The following is a 17,701-nucleotide window of genomic DNA, read 5'->3' as shown; positions in this document are numbered from 1 at the left end:
TATCTAATAGGCGTTTGTTACGTGTACTAATTGGGGAAAAAATACGCATCCATCATGAAATTACTCGAAACTTGTCCTCAAACCCCACACATATTCCCATCAATAGTTGCTCTTCACAAACCCAAAGAAAACTCCACCACAACGATAAATTTTTAATTGTGATAGAAATACGAATAGTACATCACGTGTTTTTATGTAAGTGAAAGAAAATTTTAATTTTTAAATTATTAATCTTTTAACACACATAACTCACAATTTATATAAAGATACGTGATGTACCAACTCGTGTGACACTCATACCAAAAAAATCTATCCACCACAACACAACACACAAACAAAAACACAAACACACTGCTTTTTTCCAACTCCACCAAACTCCAAAACCTCACACACGCAAACACTCACACACGCAAACACACACACACACACACACACACACTCTCTCTCTCTCTCTCTCTCTCTCTCATATCATGGACAGCCCACCCACCGTTTTGAACAAACCACCGCCACCTTTCCCAGCACCGCCGCGAAGCGTCGACTTCTCTGCCCTCGAATTCATCCTTGGCCTCTTCGCCGTCATCACCATCCCCGCTCTCATCTACGCCTTCTTCTTCGCCATCAAGTGCCCTTCCAACCCTTTCCGCCGGCGACCCCGCAGGACCTCCACCACCGTCCCCAGCCCCACCCAACACGAACCCAACACCGAAAACAAAAACGACGTCATTTCGGAGCTCAATTACCAGAAGGAAACTCACGTTAAGGAAATCGGAACTGAGTGCCCTGTTTGCTTGTCTCTGTTTGCCGACGGCGAGGAGGTCCGGCAGCTCTGCGTCTGCAAACACTCTTTCCACGCTCTGTGCATAAACATGTGGCTTAAGGAACACTCCAACTGCCCCATTTGTCGAGCTTCGGTTGCAGTTGATCGGAGCAGTAGTAATAATCGGACGGCGGGTGCTGCAGCTAGAGGTAGTGATGATCTGCAACAAGGTTTGCCTGATGATTCTGCCATGGTTTGACTATTAATTGTTTCTGGGTTTTGGTGGCTTAATTCTTTTGCTCTTTTTCTGTTAAGTTATTCAAAAACTCGCCGACAAAAGTTGTAAACCTGCAGCTGGTATTTTATTAGCTTTTAGTGATGAGAATTAGGGTTTGAGAGAAATGTAGAAACGAGTAGTTAATCTATGATTTCAATAATTTGAAGACCCTTCGAAATTTGAACTTTCACATTTTTCTGGGTAGCGGGAGGATATACATAATATTTGGGGGTTAAAGATTGAGACTTGAAACTCATACTGAAATTTCAGTTACTAGTTGGTCTCGTTATTGTAAATTACTGTCTGACGCATGCAAATATAATTTATTAAATCATTGAAACAAAATTTATGCAGGTATATAAAACTGTGATTTCTTTTTGGAGATGAATGACTTCTTATGCATGAACAAAGAATTAAAAATTAAATTAAACTTGTTCTTATTGATGGAGAACATTTTACTACTGTTTTGAAGTTCTTTACTTAGATTTATATATATATATATATATATATATATATAAAGTATAACTTTTAGGGTTTTCATTATTTTATTTAATTATTTTTTTTTGCTTAGCGAGCAGCTGATAAAGAATGTAGTGGTTAAATTTTGAATCCTCTCTGGATTCTTATTGTTAGGATTCTAAATTAATCAATCTTAGCCGCTCACCACATATTTTGCAATCTGAAATTATTTGAACAGTTAATTCTTTTTACATGGCATAATGATTTTTAACCGCAGCATATGTGGTGTGCAACTAAGATTGGTTGATCCTATAATCGAAAAAAAAATCCAAATCCGAGTGGCTGAGTCATAAAAGTTTTACTTTTCATCAGTCTGAGTTCATACTACACATAATGGTGCTGTTGTTGTTTGCAATTTAATTAAAAAATAAACAACCAAATAAACAACACGTTTTATGGGTCCATATAGCTAGATTGATCAATTTCAATATTATACCAAGAACCTACATTCGGTGAGTTGTCAACAACCCATTTCACCTTGATGAATAAGTTGCCACATTCTTTCAAATTAATAAGGACTACTTGATTGTTCATTAAGAAGTAAGATGGATGATCATGTATAATTTATAATCTTATCATGAAAGCGGTGAGATTTTCAAATACAACAAAGGATATGTCCTGCTTATCATATGGTATACAGCCGACGATATGCTTTACTAATCATGTGGTCAGTGTTGTATAATATCAGTGCTTAGTGCTTATTTGGACAGAGACAATAAAAAACTCACCCTATGGGAGATTCCCAGTGCAATCTACCAAGTCTAAAGTCTAACTTGGCGATGGAAGCGTCATGGTATGGGGAGGAAATTTCCAATGTCACATTAATCAATTGAGTGATCGGATAATGTGGCCCATTTTGTATCAACACCTGTATTTTTTCCATTGTCTCATAGTCCTACTTGTGTCTTCAAGCACATAAACTTTTTTTCCCAAAGATTGACTCATACGGTCCTTTATATTTCTTCGGAGCATACTTTGGTTACTCAAATGATAAGTTGAAACTTTCACTCACAATTTATTATTTTTTATTCAAAAAATACGTATTTAGATCAGAACTGTTCATATTATAAATTATTATATAAAAATCATTTCTGCAAAAAAAAAAAAATCAATTAAAACTAAGATCGTTTAGTCATTGAAATGTATAAAAACTTAGGGACAAAAAAGGTAAATGCAATACAAACCGTCTGTCTATTTGCTATAATTGATTGTTTAATTGACCTTAGTTTTAATTTATTCTTTTGCACAAATATGATCTTCACATAATGACTAATAATAGGAACGATTCGGATGGTAAGCGCAAAGTTCTTTACGTCAGACACAAAGAATTTTGAGTAGGAGTTTTTGTTCATCCTTGAGTCATCAAGCATTATTGTTTATTTTTTTCTCGCACCACTAATGAACCATCAGTCACAATAATTTCAAAATGATAGATATGTTAAAAACTTGGAGGAGTATAGTTGAATTCCTCCTACTAATGGTCACAAAGACCACACTATATATTATCTATGAAAAGCTAGATATAGCCATTGCCAACCCTCAGTGGATCAATTTATTTCCCAACTTCAAAATACACAATTTCCCCATCTTTGGTTCAGACCATGGTCCAGTTAACCATCCTGAGTTTAAAAACTTAGTTAAAGCCAGTTGGGTTTGTAACTTTCAGGGCCACCCTAACCACCTCTTCCGAACCTGTGCGAACACTTTTAAATTTAAAGCCAAGACTTGGGGGAAAAACACATTTGGTAATGTTACCAAAAAGATAAGAGAGCTTCAATATCAACTTTCTCTTGTCCAAGAAAATTGTTTGAAGAACCCCTTAGACAACAGATGGATTGAGTAGGAAAATAAAATCAACGAGACCCTTCTAAAATCTTTACAGGGATGAAGAGAGCCTCTAGGCTCAAAGGGCTAAGGCTAATCGGCTTCAACTTTGGGATAGGAATACTAACATTCTGTTTGGATGAAGAAATTTAAGATTATTAAACCATTTTAAAATGACGAAAATTGAAATGATAAAATTTTATTTTCTAAAATTTGTAAATTTTCTTGTTTGGTTAACGTAAAAAAACAATGGAATTTGAATACGGAATTGTTATTTTTAAACTCTCACTCATAGAAATTGGGAAGTGACACATAATTACTTGAAATTTAAACTTGGGAATTGGAGGCTCCAAATTCCAAGTTTTCTTCCAAGCGGAAATTCCAAATTTTTATGTTTATAAATCCAAACAAGAGAATTGGCTCATGCCAATTTATAAATTTTGACTTTTATCTAAATTTCAAGTTTATTTCTCTCATCCAAACATAGTGTAAGTAATTTTTCATAACCAAGCAACAATTAGGAATTAGACCTATTATTCAAGATATCAAATGACTTGCATCCTCCTTCGAGTTAGTGGAATGCAACCATGTTTTCAGAGAAACGAATTTTACGGCAAATGCTATCACACCCGGGGATCATCATATTAGTAGTATGTGTATTTGGGATGGTTGTCCCTCACCAAGCCAAAAATGCTCTTCTATTTGGCTCTAGAGGTATCAAATGTTCCCGAGGCTTCTCTTTAAATTAATTCCTTTTTTTCCTAAAATAAAAGTCCTCCTACTAATAATTTTTACGATCAATCTTTTAACTAGTTTAATATAACTTTTCCAGTGAGAGAGCAAATTGAGCTAGGCTATGAGCTACTCTGTTACGATATCTTGGCATATAACTGCATTCTTAGCTTCCTCCACAAGTTGCCAAACCAAGAGCGATCCTCCTCCAAACATCAAAGTTAATTTATGGCATGCCATTTTTAGTGTAGGCATATTTACACAAGAGTAATGCTAAAGAAACTAAATTTTTAAATCAAATTGCAAACCAAATGACGTATCACCAATAAGAAATCCTCCTCCAAACCACATGACTGCATTCTTAGCTTCCTCCACAAGTTGCCCATCAAGAGAGAAATCCTCCTCCAAACATCAAATTTAATTTATGGAGTAATGCTTAGAAGACCAAATTTTTTAAACCAAATTTGCAAACTAAATGATGTGGTTGTAGATGATTGGATTATTAATTAAATGTCGATTAACATGCTTGTTTTTTATTGGTGACACATCATTTTGGTTTGCAATTTAGTTTAAAAAATTTGGTCTCCCTATCATTACCCTAATTTATGACATGCCATTTTTAGTGTAGGCATATTTAGGGTTGATTTGGTATTGATATGCTTTGAAAAAAAAAACTGTTTTTGCTATGCTGTGAGAATAAGCTTATTTTTGCTGCTTCACGTTTTCAGCTTTTTTTTTTTCCGCCCAAAACTGTGAAAATAAGTTGTTTTTAAGTGTTTACCAAACACCTTTTTGCTCAGTTTTTTTTTTATACCCATTTTTTATAAAAGCACCTCAGTACCAAACCAGTACTTACTCTTTACAAGTAATGCTAGGGAAACCAAATTTTTTAAACTAAATTGCAAACCAAATGATGTGTCATCAATAAGAAACAAGCACGTTAATCGATACTTCATTAATAATCCTATTATCAACAACCACATTATTTAATTTTTAAATTTTGTTTACCTAGCATTAGTCTTTAGTACTGGTTTGGTACTAAGATGCTTTTAAAAAAAGTGGGTATAAAAAAAAGCTGAGCTCAAAAAAGTGTTTGGTAAACACTTAAAAACAACTTATTTTCATAGTTTTAGATGAAAAAAAGATGAAAACATGAAACAGCAAAAATGAGTTTATTTTCACAGCACAATAAAAACAGTTTTATTCAAAACACAGCAATACCAATCCAGCCCTTACACAGTTAGGTCTTAGCACAAGACACAAGTCCGAGCGGCAGCAGATCATAACCGACATTTCAAATTCAATAACCAGATTGGTAGCCTTTCCCTCTCCCACTAAACCCATTGCCCACCTGCATCCACCAAACCAAACCCAAGCTTCACTTCACGCCGACGGCCACCCTTCACCTTCTCCCTCCTTCCTCCAAACAACCGCCCAATTCCCCAAATCTCTCATCTTTTTTCCTTTCCAATTTCCCCCAAAACCCACCTCTCCTCCATGAAAAGAGCTCGCTCTCAATGGCTCATGATTTTAACCGCCACCTCCCTCCTCTTCCTCTTCCTCCTCCTCACCCTTACTCTCGCCGGCCACGGTAAATACTCCCCCTCCGCCCCCGCCGACTTTTATTACGAGCAACGCGAGTTCACCACCCTCGACCGGAATTTCGGAGACACGACGGAAGACACCGACAACGAAAACAGCCACGGGTTAGGGATTCCGAAACTCCCGAGATTCGCCTACCTCATATCGGGCTCCAAGGGCGACGGCCCCCAGCTGCGGCGGTTGCTTCAGGCGGTTTACCACCCCAGAAATTACTATTTACTGCACCTCGATCTCGAAGCTTCGGATGCTGAGCGGCTCGAGCTGGCGAAGTACGTGAAGTCGGAGAGCGCGATTCGGGAGTTTCGGAACGCGATGGTGATCGGGAACGCCGATTTGGTCACCGCCAAGGGACCCACCATGACTGCCGCCACGCTCCACGCCATTGCGATTTTGCTGAAGCGGGCGAAGGATTGGAATTGGTTTATTAATCTCGGCGCCTCGGATTATCCCCTCATGTCCCAAGACGGTAACTTTACTAAATTTGGTAGTTCTAATTTAAATTTTTGATTAAGGGTTAATTATGTTTGCTAATTAGGTTTTTATTACTTGGGTTATTCAGATCTGTTGCATATATTTTCTTTCTTGCCAAGGGACCTCAATTTCTTGGAGCACACAAGTAACATTGGGTGGAAAGAGTGAGTAAAGCTTCAAGCTTTTTAATTTGAACTTGTTTGTTTTGAGTTCTATTGTTGGACTTGGTTTTTACGGTTTGTTTATGTGCTTGTGCAAAATGTTGCAGAAATCAAAGAGCAAGGCCTATTATTATTGATCCTGGTTTGTACCACTCTAAGAAATCCGGCGTGTTTTGGGCTAAAGAGCGAAGGTCAATACCGGCTTCGTTCAAGTTATACATGGGTACTACTCTTCTACATTTAAGCATAGCATACGTTCTGCGTTGATTATCTTATATGCTGGCTAGAATAGAAATTGATATGGTCATTGCATATATGATTTCCAGTTGAGTATATTGAAAGGGAGAACCGAGTGGATTCTGCTAGTTACTAATGGATGCTGGCGTGTGCTAATACAATGTATGCTTCAAGAGTTTTTAGACTACTAATAGGGTTTTGTTAGGTGAATGGGAAATTATGACACGGAACGGAAATGGTTTCACGGTTTTCATACTGTAGGTTTCTAGCGAAAGATTAAATACTGCTTCAAACCCAAAACAATATGGTTCTTCTTTAGTTTTAAGCTATCTGTACAGCCTCCTTAATCTAATTTCGCATTACATCATTTACCTTGAGAAGAAAAGCAGAAAATAGCTGGGATTTCTTAGAACTATGTGTTGGATTTGCTTTCTTCAAATAATCAATGCAGTTTTAGCGCTGAGTACCATTTCTAATGAAATTGGATAATTTGTGTGTTTTGTAAGACTGGAGGTCATTGGATTATCTTCAATGTCAGTAAAATATGATATTTGAAAACGTAATAGATTGTCCTCATCACTGTTTCCTTAGATTTTTAACTAGTCTGCTGTCGCAGTAGTCTTGTGTAACACTTGAGTGGTAACCTGTTATTTTTATATTTGGGTTTTGCAACCTTGTTTGGGAATCCGAAAATGCCATTTACTTGATGCAAACGAAACTTTTTGTACTTGTTGGGAACTTGTAATGGATTATGGAACTGTAATTTATCTTTGTTAGTTGCACCATCTGTGGCTGATGGTTTGTTGAACCATTTTATTTTGCACATCTTAAACCTAAAGCTTTTTACTTTCAGGGTCGACGTGGGTGGTGCTGACCAAATCATTTCTCGAATTCTGTGTTTGGGGATGGGACAATCTACCCCGTACTCTTCTCATGTACTACACCAATTTCTTGTCATCCCCAGAGGGCTACTTCCACACTGTTGTGTGCAACCACAAGGACTACCAGAACACGACCGTGAACCATAACTTGCATTATATAAGGTGGGATAGCCCTCCGAAGGCAAATCCAATCAATCTAACGCTGGAACACTACAACGACATGGTCCAAAGTGGAGCTCCGTTTGCGGGTACATTTTCCAGGGACGATCCAGTTCTCAACAAAATCGATAAGGAACTCCTGAGGAGACCAAGTGGCCACTTCACTCCCGGTGGTTGGTGCTTAGGAAATTTTGGTAAGAATCCTTGTTTAGTGTATGGGAATTCAAATGCTGTAAAACCAACTGTAGTTTCAAAGAGGCTGGAGAAACTCATTGTGAAACTTCTGGATTCCGAAAATTTCAGGCCTAAGCAGTGTAAATAGTGTTGCAAAGCTTTGTCTTCCCTCCCCATTCTCTTCTTTAATCCTTCTTCTCACTAGAGCTCTTGCAGAATGAAGCATCGCTGCTATGTATTCGGAAAATGGATTGCCATATTGTAACGGCTAGTGATTCAAAGTCGAAAATTATTTCATTATGAAAAAAATAAAAATAAAAAATAAAAAACAGGCGAGATACTGTCGTAAGTTCATCCGAAATTCATAATATGGTTTAAAAAAATGGATGTACTTAATGGCTTCGCCCGGGTTCGAACCGGAGACCTTCAGTGTGTTAGACTGACGTGATAACCAACTACACCACGAAACCCTGATGCTCTATTCTCACAACACGGCTACTAAATATAAAAAATGAAACATGGGCTGGCCGGTTTGTCCGTGCAATTTTGTCAATTCAGGATTTTTCTCCAAGGTTCTAAAAAACGCTAGGCACTAGTCAGGTGGCGGGGTTGGGGCCTAGCGCATAGGCAGGTAGGCAGGGTCTAGGTAGACATCTAAGCGAACTAGGCGTATTTAATTAAATGTATTATATTTCGTATAAATAAGTGTTTGTTTATAGTTAAAATATATAATAGTCTCTCTGCACGCACGAGGCATTTTCTTATTCACGGACGCTACGTGCCCCTAAAGATATTTTGCGTTAATCGCTTTTCATTATAATTTTTAAGATATATTTTTTAAAAATATGATCCAAGTATGGAGGTGAGGTTGAAATATGCAAGATAGCTTATAGTGAGTGCGTGTGAGGTTTTTTTATTTTTTATTTTTTATTTTTTATAACAAGGACGTAGCATCGTAAAGATGTCTTGCAATAGTTGTTTTCCATTGTAATTGTCAATGTATGTGCTTCAGAAAGTATGATACCAAGTATGGAGGTGAGGGATGAAATTTGGAAGATGGCTGCACATAACTAGAAGCAATAAATTTGAAGCTGTTGACGTGGATACTCTTTCACACACAGCAGTGGCGATAACGGTGTTCTCTAACATTACCTTCGCAAGCATGAAGCATGTACAATATAACTTATTTTCCTTTTCCTTGTATTTTAAAATCATTTAACTTGGGAAAGGTCATAATGTTTTCATTGGTCACTTCACTAAGGCTCATCTTCGGCAAAGGATCATGATGATATGAAGACCTCAATATATTGTTGTAGAGCACAAAACACAAACTTATGAGTTATTGTCTTTGTTTGCTGAAGGACTACGTTAATAAGGGAAAAGATTGTTTACCAAAATGTAGAACAAAGGTGAAATAGGGAGGCAGTAAAATATAATGTTTGTGGTGCTTTTTGTACTTGGGGTCGGGGATGAATTTTATTTTATGTTTTGTTTTGGTTTTTTTTTTTTTCTAAATGCAAATTCATATTTAGTGGTAACCGATGTTGTAGTTGATTTTTCAGTGGAGTTGTGTTGTGGATTGTGGGAAACAAGCTAAACTTCCATGTTATGTGCAAAGACCATGATCAGAGTTTGGTTTGATGGGGAACCAATTGGTAGGAAACGTATATGAAGCCTTTGACGTCTATCCAAAATTTCAATATATAGATCTAACCAACATAAATTATATGGTGAACTCTCATGCAATTGGGGAGAAAATGAAACTGATTACAAAAGTAAAAATGAAGTCAACCTTCTTATAATTGAGATTTATAATATGAACATTCACAACCCAAAATACACAAAATTATAATAATCATGTAAGAACAGATATTGAATAGAGGACAAAATAATTACCTAAGCCATAAGTGCTTTGGGCAAAATGGGGATCGTGATATTAAATGAAGATTAAGAATGTTTTTGGCTGCGATGTTTGTATGTTTACTCAACAAACAGAGGAATACATAGAGTAAGGAGAAAAATCATGTCTTTGCACGACATCTTACCATTCACATCAGCATTGGTTGTGTTGTCGAAGAAGATGTAAACTCTTCTCTTGGCCGCAACATTCTTCTCAAAAGTAGGTGGGTGGAGAACTGATCGCATCTTATCCATTGTGGCATGCGGCTTGCAAAATTATTTAAATGTACCCACCAATTCAAATATTTTCTGAAATGGAAGTCCATCTCTTCCTCCTTTGTTTTCTTTTTTTTGGCCATGTGTAACTGAAACGACCCGAGCAACTCTCTAATGCGTGGAATCGTTATCAGATTAATCTTTCTCTGGAGTAGCATCGGTTCACACCCCCACCCCAAAAAAAAAGTGCATGTCGTCTTCTTCCTCCTCTTGATTTCCAGAGTTGCACGAACGGTTTTACAATATGACAATGATGAGGAGAGAGCGACATGGGTTTGTAGGAGGAAGGAGTGAAGCGTCCTGGGAGAAAAGTGAACTCACTCTTCTTATGCTTATCCTTCTCCACGATCCAATCTTTTTTTGTGCCTTTGCTTCCATTCAAATCTTTATCCTTCCGCACATTCAAAGAAACAAAGAAAATGAAAAGACTGACTTATTTACCAGATTGCACCGTTTATATATGAAAGGACAGCCCTGGTCATGTTATGACTTGTGAAGATCCCATGTTTTCATATGATCAAATGATTAAGTATGAAGTTTATCCACCAAGAACAGCTTATGCTCCTCCTCCTTCCACGCAACACCTTCCCATATCAAAAACCAACCAATGCAACAATTAATCAAGTAAAAATAATTAATCCAAAATAAATGAACAAATTGAGTATTTTATTCCATATCAGATATGTGAAAGGTAGGTGAAATATGGAAAGTAAAATTAACGACATGAGAGTGAAGACAATTAATAAAACCAATTGGCAACTGCTAATTGCATTTTCAAATTTGAACGCCATTTTTTTTTCCCAACGTGTCTAAATTATAACCGCTCAGTTTAGGAGGATAATTATCTCTTTTTTTTTTCCCAAATAGGAGGATAATTAGCCAACTGTTCATCTTCAAATATTGTCCAATATTTTAGATTGAATTGTAGAGATAAAATTCAGAAATTGAAGAAACGTGGCATACCTGTAAAGAAGGTGGATGGATTAAGGTGCAAAACAGGCAATGCCCCTTTAGGTTTTCCTTCTGCAAATTTGTCAAAGCCTCCTCAAACAAAACCGAAAATAAAAACAAAAACTTCACCGTTGCCAAAGCCTTCTCAAGCCAAAAACAGAATGCCAGTATCAATTACAAAGAAAACAAATTTCAGACCTCATTACTTGTTTGTTCCACGATTAGTAAATTCCAGAGACTGATTTGTAGAAGAACTTCGATTTAATAATTCTGTGAAAATGCATGAGAAGATTAACATTAAGGAATAAGGAGCACTGTGATAGAGAACAAAATACTAAAGTTTAATAATTGAGAACTATGGAGGAGGAATTAAACTCAGTTAACCGTAAGAAAAAAAAATAGTATCACCTACTTTATCGAATGACCCCAAAAACAATTTCAATTTGTTCTTTTTAGGTTCTTTTATTTTGTGCTTTATTTACATCTCCTTCCGCAAAACCGCTTCCTCTCTCACGTTTGAATTTATTTTCATGCACGTTCACATTTATTTCTACAAAACTACTCCCTTCACATGCGTCAAGTGTTCAACTGCTGAATAGCAGTTCTAATTCTGAACATATTAGGGTTCTTTTTATTTTCTTTATTTATTTTTTTTTATTCCGTTAGTTTTACGATAACGTGAGTCTGTAAACTGAAAGCAGTTTGAAAACTGCAGTCTCTCCCACGTTTCTTTCCTCAATTTTTTTTTTCAAAATTTTCTAATTCTAAACGTATTAAGTTTTTTTTTTTCATTCCATTAGATTTTACAATAACGTGAGAATCTGTAAACTGAAAACTGCAGTCTCTCTCCCACGTTTCTTTCCTCCTTTTTTTTTTTTTTAAAACTACATTTGTCTCTTTATGTTTTTTTTTACCCGTTTGTCCTTATTTTTTGAAATTTTTGAATTTTTTGGGTTTTGATTGTGAAGGAAACAAATGGATATTTTTGGTATTTTGGAAAGCTTCACCAAATTGGGGCTCTCACTTTATATATACTAGCCTCTCCACACAAAACAATAAGCATGGAGATCACAATTGCATGAAAAAATATCTTCATCATAGCATTTGGTAGAGAAAAATAAAATTATTTTTTTGTTTACAACAACACTGACACCATAAATATTAGCAATATCCAAAAGAATCCCTTTCATTATGCAACCTTACTACGAGAAAACAGGAAACCCATATACGTCGGCTTGCTCTGTAATAGTAGATATTGCACTAATAATTTAGGAGGCTCTCCTCTCCATATTTTCTCTTTAACTTTCCTTTCCGTACAGCTAGTAAGATTACAACTCGAAGAATTGCTTTGAAGAGATATATACAAACAAAAGCAAACTTAAGGTATTGAAAAAATATATACAAACAAAAGGAAACTGAAAGAGATTTTGAATACACAAACACCACTAAAACTCAAACTTAAACTCAACAGAAACTAAATAGTAGACATTGAAAAGATATATGTTCTTGAATCAAGAACTTCAACAAACGAACATCAATAAAATCTAATATAATCTGTCAAAAACCAAAACAGAGAATTTGAAGGCCTTGTAATGTCGAGGCTGTGCACACTTATATTAAATGGTTGATGCACCTGTAGCTCAACCAAATCCTTTGGTTGGCTAAAAAATAAAAATAAAAATAAAAATACTATAAATGCATTCATCCAATTTATGAGAAATCAAGTGAAAGCAAGGGTAAATGATAACTAATCATGAATACATAAGAAACACAAACGTGCTAAAAATATAAATTGTCATAGCGTGTCAAGATACTCATAGTGCCACACCCCGACCGAGATCAGGGCATGCTGGCCGTCACGTGGAAGTGACGTAACCATGTGCACAGTGTGGAAGCTAATAAAATAAGAATAAAAGTACGAATAAATAAAAACCAGCTATACACAGCGTAGAAACATACATGTGCAAGCGTAAGTGTGAAAACAAAATTCAGAGCACGAAGACCTAATGCAGTCCAAGAGAAACAACACTACAAAAACACACCCAAAGATGGTCCTACACTGGTGATAATCTGTCAGATATGCCGGGAAAATCCTCTGGGGAGCCACCAAAAGTGCTAGCCAACTAGAACCTGGAGGGGCGCAAAACAAAAAGTGTGAGTGGGCAAAAACAAAGCTTTTCAACAAGCATTTCATAATTAAAGTTCTAACCCCTCGCCGTAAAACCTGTATACTTCCCAAAAAAATAAAATATACATACATACATATATATATATATATATATAAGTCATGCTCAGAAATATGCCATGCCAAATGCCTCGAAATAAAATGCAAGTGCTTAGGAAATGTCAAATCAATGTCATGTAATCTGTCAGCCAGAGTCACCTAACGTGACCTGTACAGCTGAATCTAGAGCTCAAATCTCCATCTCACTAACTATACTTGCACACGAGTCGGAACCACCTAAAGTAGTTTGTACGACAGGACTGGGTGTATAATAAGTACGCTCAAGTGCTATGATCACGTGAAGGCTGGGCGAATAATCGCAGGTTACCTACGAGTCGGAACCACCTAAAGTGGTCTATATGACAGGACTGTGCACCTAACTTGGATCCAAGATGAGCGTGTGGTGCGAGAGGTGAACATCACGTGAAAGATTGTGCCCAACTCTGGGCAGGAGCACTAACACCGGGGGTGCAGGTTATGAGCTCTCTATGCATCTCAAATCACTACTGAACATAAGCGTAAACCATACTCACCTAACACTTACCTGTGCGCCCACAACACCAACATACAAACATATATGTATATATATACTACTAATAATGCATAAACAAACAGCAAACATAATGCATGGCGTATAAGTGTATAAACGTTTCCATTCATTTTCTGGGAAAAACATAAGTATATAGGTATATACGGAAAACCAAAAGCCCACTCACTGGTATGTAGAAGGGTTGTAACCCCCTTGCCTCGAGTGACCGCGCTCGTCCTCGGGATAGGTCTCACCTATATGTGTGAAACAACTGTAAAAACGTTAATTTTAAAGCACATAACCAACCTTACGAAATAACTTCTCATACAATGCTCAAATGGGGTGTATGAATACACCAACGTGATCTACTCAACCTCAGGAACATCCTCATATTTTTAGAAAAATTTTCTGACGCCACACGAGCCCCCACGCGCAGGCACGTGCCTGGCACACTGACGGCGTCAGTTAACACCGTCAGGAATATTCCGTTAAATCTAACTGATGCCGTTAACGCCGTTAGGAATATTCCGTCCAAACTGAAGGAATATTCCGTCATCTTCTCCGGCCAAACTCCGACGCCGTCGCTGGTGCCGGAAAACCGGGAAAACTTTAAAACCTTGTATCTTCTTCGTTTTTCAACCAAATTTCACAAAATTGGTACCAAAATGAAGCTTACAACAAGAGGAACAAATCCATACCACTTTCAAGCACTAAAACCCACGGAATCTCGCCGAGAAACACCACCAAGTCCAGCCAACCTTGTAACTCACGATCCCGACGTCCAAAACCTTCAAACAAACCACCCCGAGCCTCCTAAGGACCTCACCAAGCTTCCTACAAGCTTGAAATTCCCAAAAACACAAGAATTAACGTGTGCATGAACAATGACCAAATCGGCGTATCCCGAGCTCGACGTGAAAACGAAGGTATCCTAACCTAAAATGGGCATGGTTGAACTCCTAAGGACCTCACGAGCATGAATATGTAATTTGTTTCCTCGATTTGTGAAGGTTTCAATGGTTTTTGGGTGTGTCCGTACAAGAAGAATAGGAATGGGAGAGAGAGAGGGATCAGGACAGGGCAAAGAGAGAGAGTGAGTGAGTGTGGTATGTGTGTGGTCCAAAATTAGCCAAGCAACATCCAAAAAAACCACACAACAAAACAACCATACTAGGGGTAAAACCGTCATTTCACCTCTACGGTTCGAAAATTCGGAACGGGCTATCACACATAGCATATATTTTTTTGGCATTACCATTTCGCAATTCATTAAACAATATATGGTTCGAAAAATCTTTGCTATGATTCACATATTATAACATCAATTCATAATTCAATGTCTATAGTGCATGAAAATGTGATGCCTTGGTTGATCACGATGATAATAAATCAGATTAAAAGACGGCCCAAAAAGCAATCAAATTTAGAAAAAAAAAAATGAAAACTAATGAAAGGGACTTGAAAACTTTAAGTTTTAATAATAATGACAAAATAAAGGGTAAAGTGAGTAGTACTAGGATTGACTTTTTAGTGTAAAAGTGTAATTTTTCGTTAAAGTGAATAGTACCGTGGGCTTTTCGTTAACACTCCAAAAAAAAAAAAAAAAAAGCTTCAAAAGTGCCATTAGAAATTATTAAGTTTGGAAAAATAAATACCAAAACATAGTTACTAAAAAGAAAGTATAATAGCATGGTAATTGCAAAATACATTTCCAACAATGTATATGAACATTTGAATATTAAAAAATAAAAAAAAAAAAAAAAAATCTAAAATCGGAAAAAATACCAAGCTTCTACTTGGCATCCATAACTCCATTGGTGACTCTCGCTTCAACGTTTTTAATGGAAAAAAAAAAACCCAGAAGAAACCTTTACACAAAATAAAATTATCCAAGTAAAATTAAAACATGGACAAAAAAAAAAAGAAATGAAGGCAGTTTATTTGAACTTAATTAGTGACTTACTGAATAAGCTCAGAGTCTGTTTCACCTAGCTAAAAGAAAAATATAAATCAAGATCAAATCACACCACAACCCATATGAAAAATGAATAATATAAAATAAGAACAATAATAAATTTACGAAATGGGAACCAACTATTATTGGCACTCAAAAAGTGTAACTGTAAACTCCAAATTTTCCATGTTAGAAAGAAAATTACTCTCATGAGAAGCGCTAATAGATTTTTGGAGTTCCAATTACCATTCCTTATGAAATTAGTTGATTTTTTGCTTGAGAGTCAGTTTAGAATAGGAAAAATATGAGATTAGCAAAATTTTAAAATTGCTTCTTACTTGATAAATTTACTCTTTACTATGTCTAAAGCAACTTCGTTCTGCAAGCATCATCAAGAGTTTTACGATACTTACTACATGCAAAAATAAAATAAAAGCTTTGAAAAAGTCAGCTACACCTACTCAGTTGCGGGCTGCGGCCTATGCGACTTTGGTTCCGTTAAAAATAGCCATATGTTGCTCGGCCTATCCCTCCTCCGTCATACAACGCAGTACCTCTATCTCTCGTTCCTGCAATGCACTTCGTATGGGAAAAAGCAGGAAAAGATTGGGAAAAACTGGGGAAATGGATGAATAACAACAATCCTAGAATCTGAAATTAAAACGCAAGATAAAAAGGAGATAGAGATCAAAAGCCAAAGAAACGAAAAGGAAACAGTACAAAATTCAGTCGAAATGGAATTCAAATTACAAAAGTGATTGCTTCGCTTTTTCAAAATTTTATCAATTTTCGGATTCGAATTCGAGAGTGATGAAGTTGGAGAGGGACCTCAGGGAAGAAATTGGAGACTTGAAAGCCCTGGGCGATGAGAGCGAGCAATCGCTTGAGAGCCTCGCACTTGTCGGAGTCGAATGGAGAGGAGCGACGCTGACGTCTTGGGGATCCTCGTAGAGATGGGCGTCGGTGCCGATCTGGAACACCATTGTCGAGGCCTTGCTTAGTCTCCTTCGTTGCTCCGAACTTATTGAACATCTTCCGCCACGGGTTTCTCTTTCTCCTAAAATGGAGGAGTTACTTCAGCACGTCTCTTTTCTATCTGTTTGTTTTTACCTTCTTTTTTTTCAATGAACAAACTAGGCAAGTGCGTGGGTGGGTCTGAGCATGCTAGGCAGTCTTAGGTGGACGCTTCAGTAGATTTAGATGCTCTTTTTTAATTTTTAAACGTTTAGACATTAATTGGGACGGTGACCAACCGTCTAGCGCCTAAACGGACAATGTTTTTCTCTAAAGCACATACTTAAATGAAAGATTATAAACAATGATTCTGAAATGGCTCGGAATCAGAAAAATAAAGCCATACGATTACTTTCCTTTTTTACAGATTAATTCCCAATTTAAATCTATTGAGGTCTTTTATGAATCTGGCTAATGCCCGGAGATGGGGTGCAAATAATTATCTTTTTTTTAATTAATTAAAACTCCAAATTAAATTTGTAAACTGAAATCTGCTTCTCTCTGGGTTAATACGGTGGTTGATCCGTTTTGCTTGGAGAAAAGGAAGCAACGGGTGTGTTGCAGAACCAGGGAAATGAATTAGATGATGGGTTGCGTGGCTGTGTTGATAATTTTGCAGGGAAACAGAGATTGGTGGAGGTCGGAGGGGGGTCTTGGGGTTATATTCTTTGGGTGGAGCCGTGGAGGTGTTTGGGCAGTGGTCGTGCTATGGCAAAGGATGGTAGGGGAGAGGTAGGGGAGGTGACGCCAACGTAGAAGAAAGAGGAAAAGCTGACAACTTTCGGACTCATCAATTTGTTATGTTTCCTTTTATGATGCAAGAGAAAGTTCAAGCTGTAAACACCTACGAATTTGATTTGCAGATTTGAACCGAGGAATTTGACGATCACTGCCAAGTGTAGATGCTAGAACAATATCGATGATAATTACTCAGGGGACTCCTCTCGTGGAGTCTCTCAGAAAGATTCTAGTGCAGCAAGTTCTGTTTCTGCTTCAGTGATGAACAATGCAGCTGCTTCCAGAGTGCCTGAAGTTCGGTTGAGACGTGAGTAACATGCTT

The 17,701-nt window shown here is 37.1% G+C and overlaps 2 protein-coding genes, 1 long non-coding RNA gene and 1 other non-coding gene across 4 annotated transcripts; 2 read left to right on the top strand and 2 right to left on the bottom strand.

Moving 5' to 3' along the window:
* The first annotated feature begins 381 nt into the window (after positions 1–381).
* Positions 382–1,224, top strand: LOC103963576 (RING-H2 finger protein ATL33). Its single transcript, XM_009376407.3, has one exon. The coding sequence runs from the start codon at positions 471–473 to the stop codon at positions 1,014–1,016; it is 546 nt and encodes a 181-aa protein (XP_009374682.2). The 5' UTR covers positions 382–470; the 3' UTR covers positions 1,017–1,224.
* Positions 1,225–5,431: 4,207 nt separating this feature from the next.
* Positions 5,432–7,951, top strand: LOC103963577 (beta-glucuronosyltransferase GlcAT14C). The gene is made up of 4 exons (XM_048582889.1): positions 5,432–6,177; positions 6,271–6,346; positions 6,451–6,566; positions 7,434–7,951. Exons 1-4 carry the CDS (start codon positions 5,607–5,609, stop codon positions 7,940–7,942), a joined length of 1,272 nt encoding a protein of 423 aa, XP_048438846.1. The 5' UTR covers positions 5,432–5,606; the 3' UTR covers positions 7,943–7,951.
* A 239-nt stretch (positions 7,952–8,190) lies between these two features.
* TRNAV-AAC lies at positions 8,191–8,264 on the bottom strand. Its single transcript has one exon. It is a non-coding gene; the product is annotated as a tRNA-Val (tRNA).
* Positions 8,265–12,362: 4,098 nt separating this feature from the next.
* LOC125476932 lies at positions 12,363–16,729 on the bottom strand. The gene is made up of 3 exons (XR_007258217.1): positions 16,456–16,729; positions 16,089–16,278; positions 12,363–12,581 (listed from the first exon to the last, which is right to left on the bottom strand). It is a non-coding gene; the product is annotated as an uncharacterized LOC125476932 (long non-coding RNA).
* Positions 16,730–17,701: the final 972 nt, after the last annotated feature.

This window comes from the organism of the source record quoted next, unplaced genomic scaffold, assembly GCF_019419815.1.
Source record: "Pyrus x bretschneideri cultivar Hongxiangsu unplaced genomic scaffold, Pyrus_bretschneideri_v1 Contig2, whole genome shotgun sequence".
In the NCBI taxonomy this organism is placed as follows: Eukaryota; Viridiplantae; Streptophyta; class Magnoliopsida; order Rosales; family Rosaceae; genus Pyrus; species Pyrus x bretschneideri.
Note: the sequence above shows the minus strand (reverse complement) of the source record. Positions and strands in the feature narration are given on the sequence as shown.

Excerpts from the sequence above, each read along its gene's own strand:
- LOC103963576 (XM_009376407.3), top strand. The coding sequence starts at position 471 with ATGGACAGCCCACCCACCGTTTTGAACAAACCACCGCCACCTTTCCCA.
- LOC103963577 (XM_048582889.1), top strand. The coding sequence starts at position 5,607 with ATGAAAAGAGCTCGCTCTCAATGGCTCATGATTTTAACCGCCACCTCC. Across the intron at positions 6,347-6,450 it reads AGTAACATTGGGTGGAAAGA|AAATCAAAGAGCAAGGCCTA; the intron begins GTGAGTAAAGCT and ends AAAATGTTGCAG. Across the intron at positions 6,567-7,433 it reads TTCGTTCAAGTTATACATGG|GGTCGACGTGGGTGGTGCTG; the intron begins GTACTACTCTTC and ends TTTTACTTTCAG.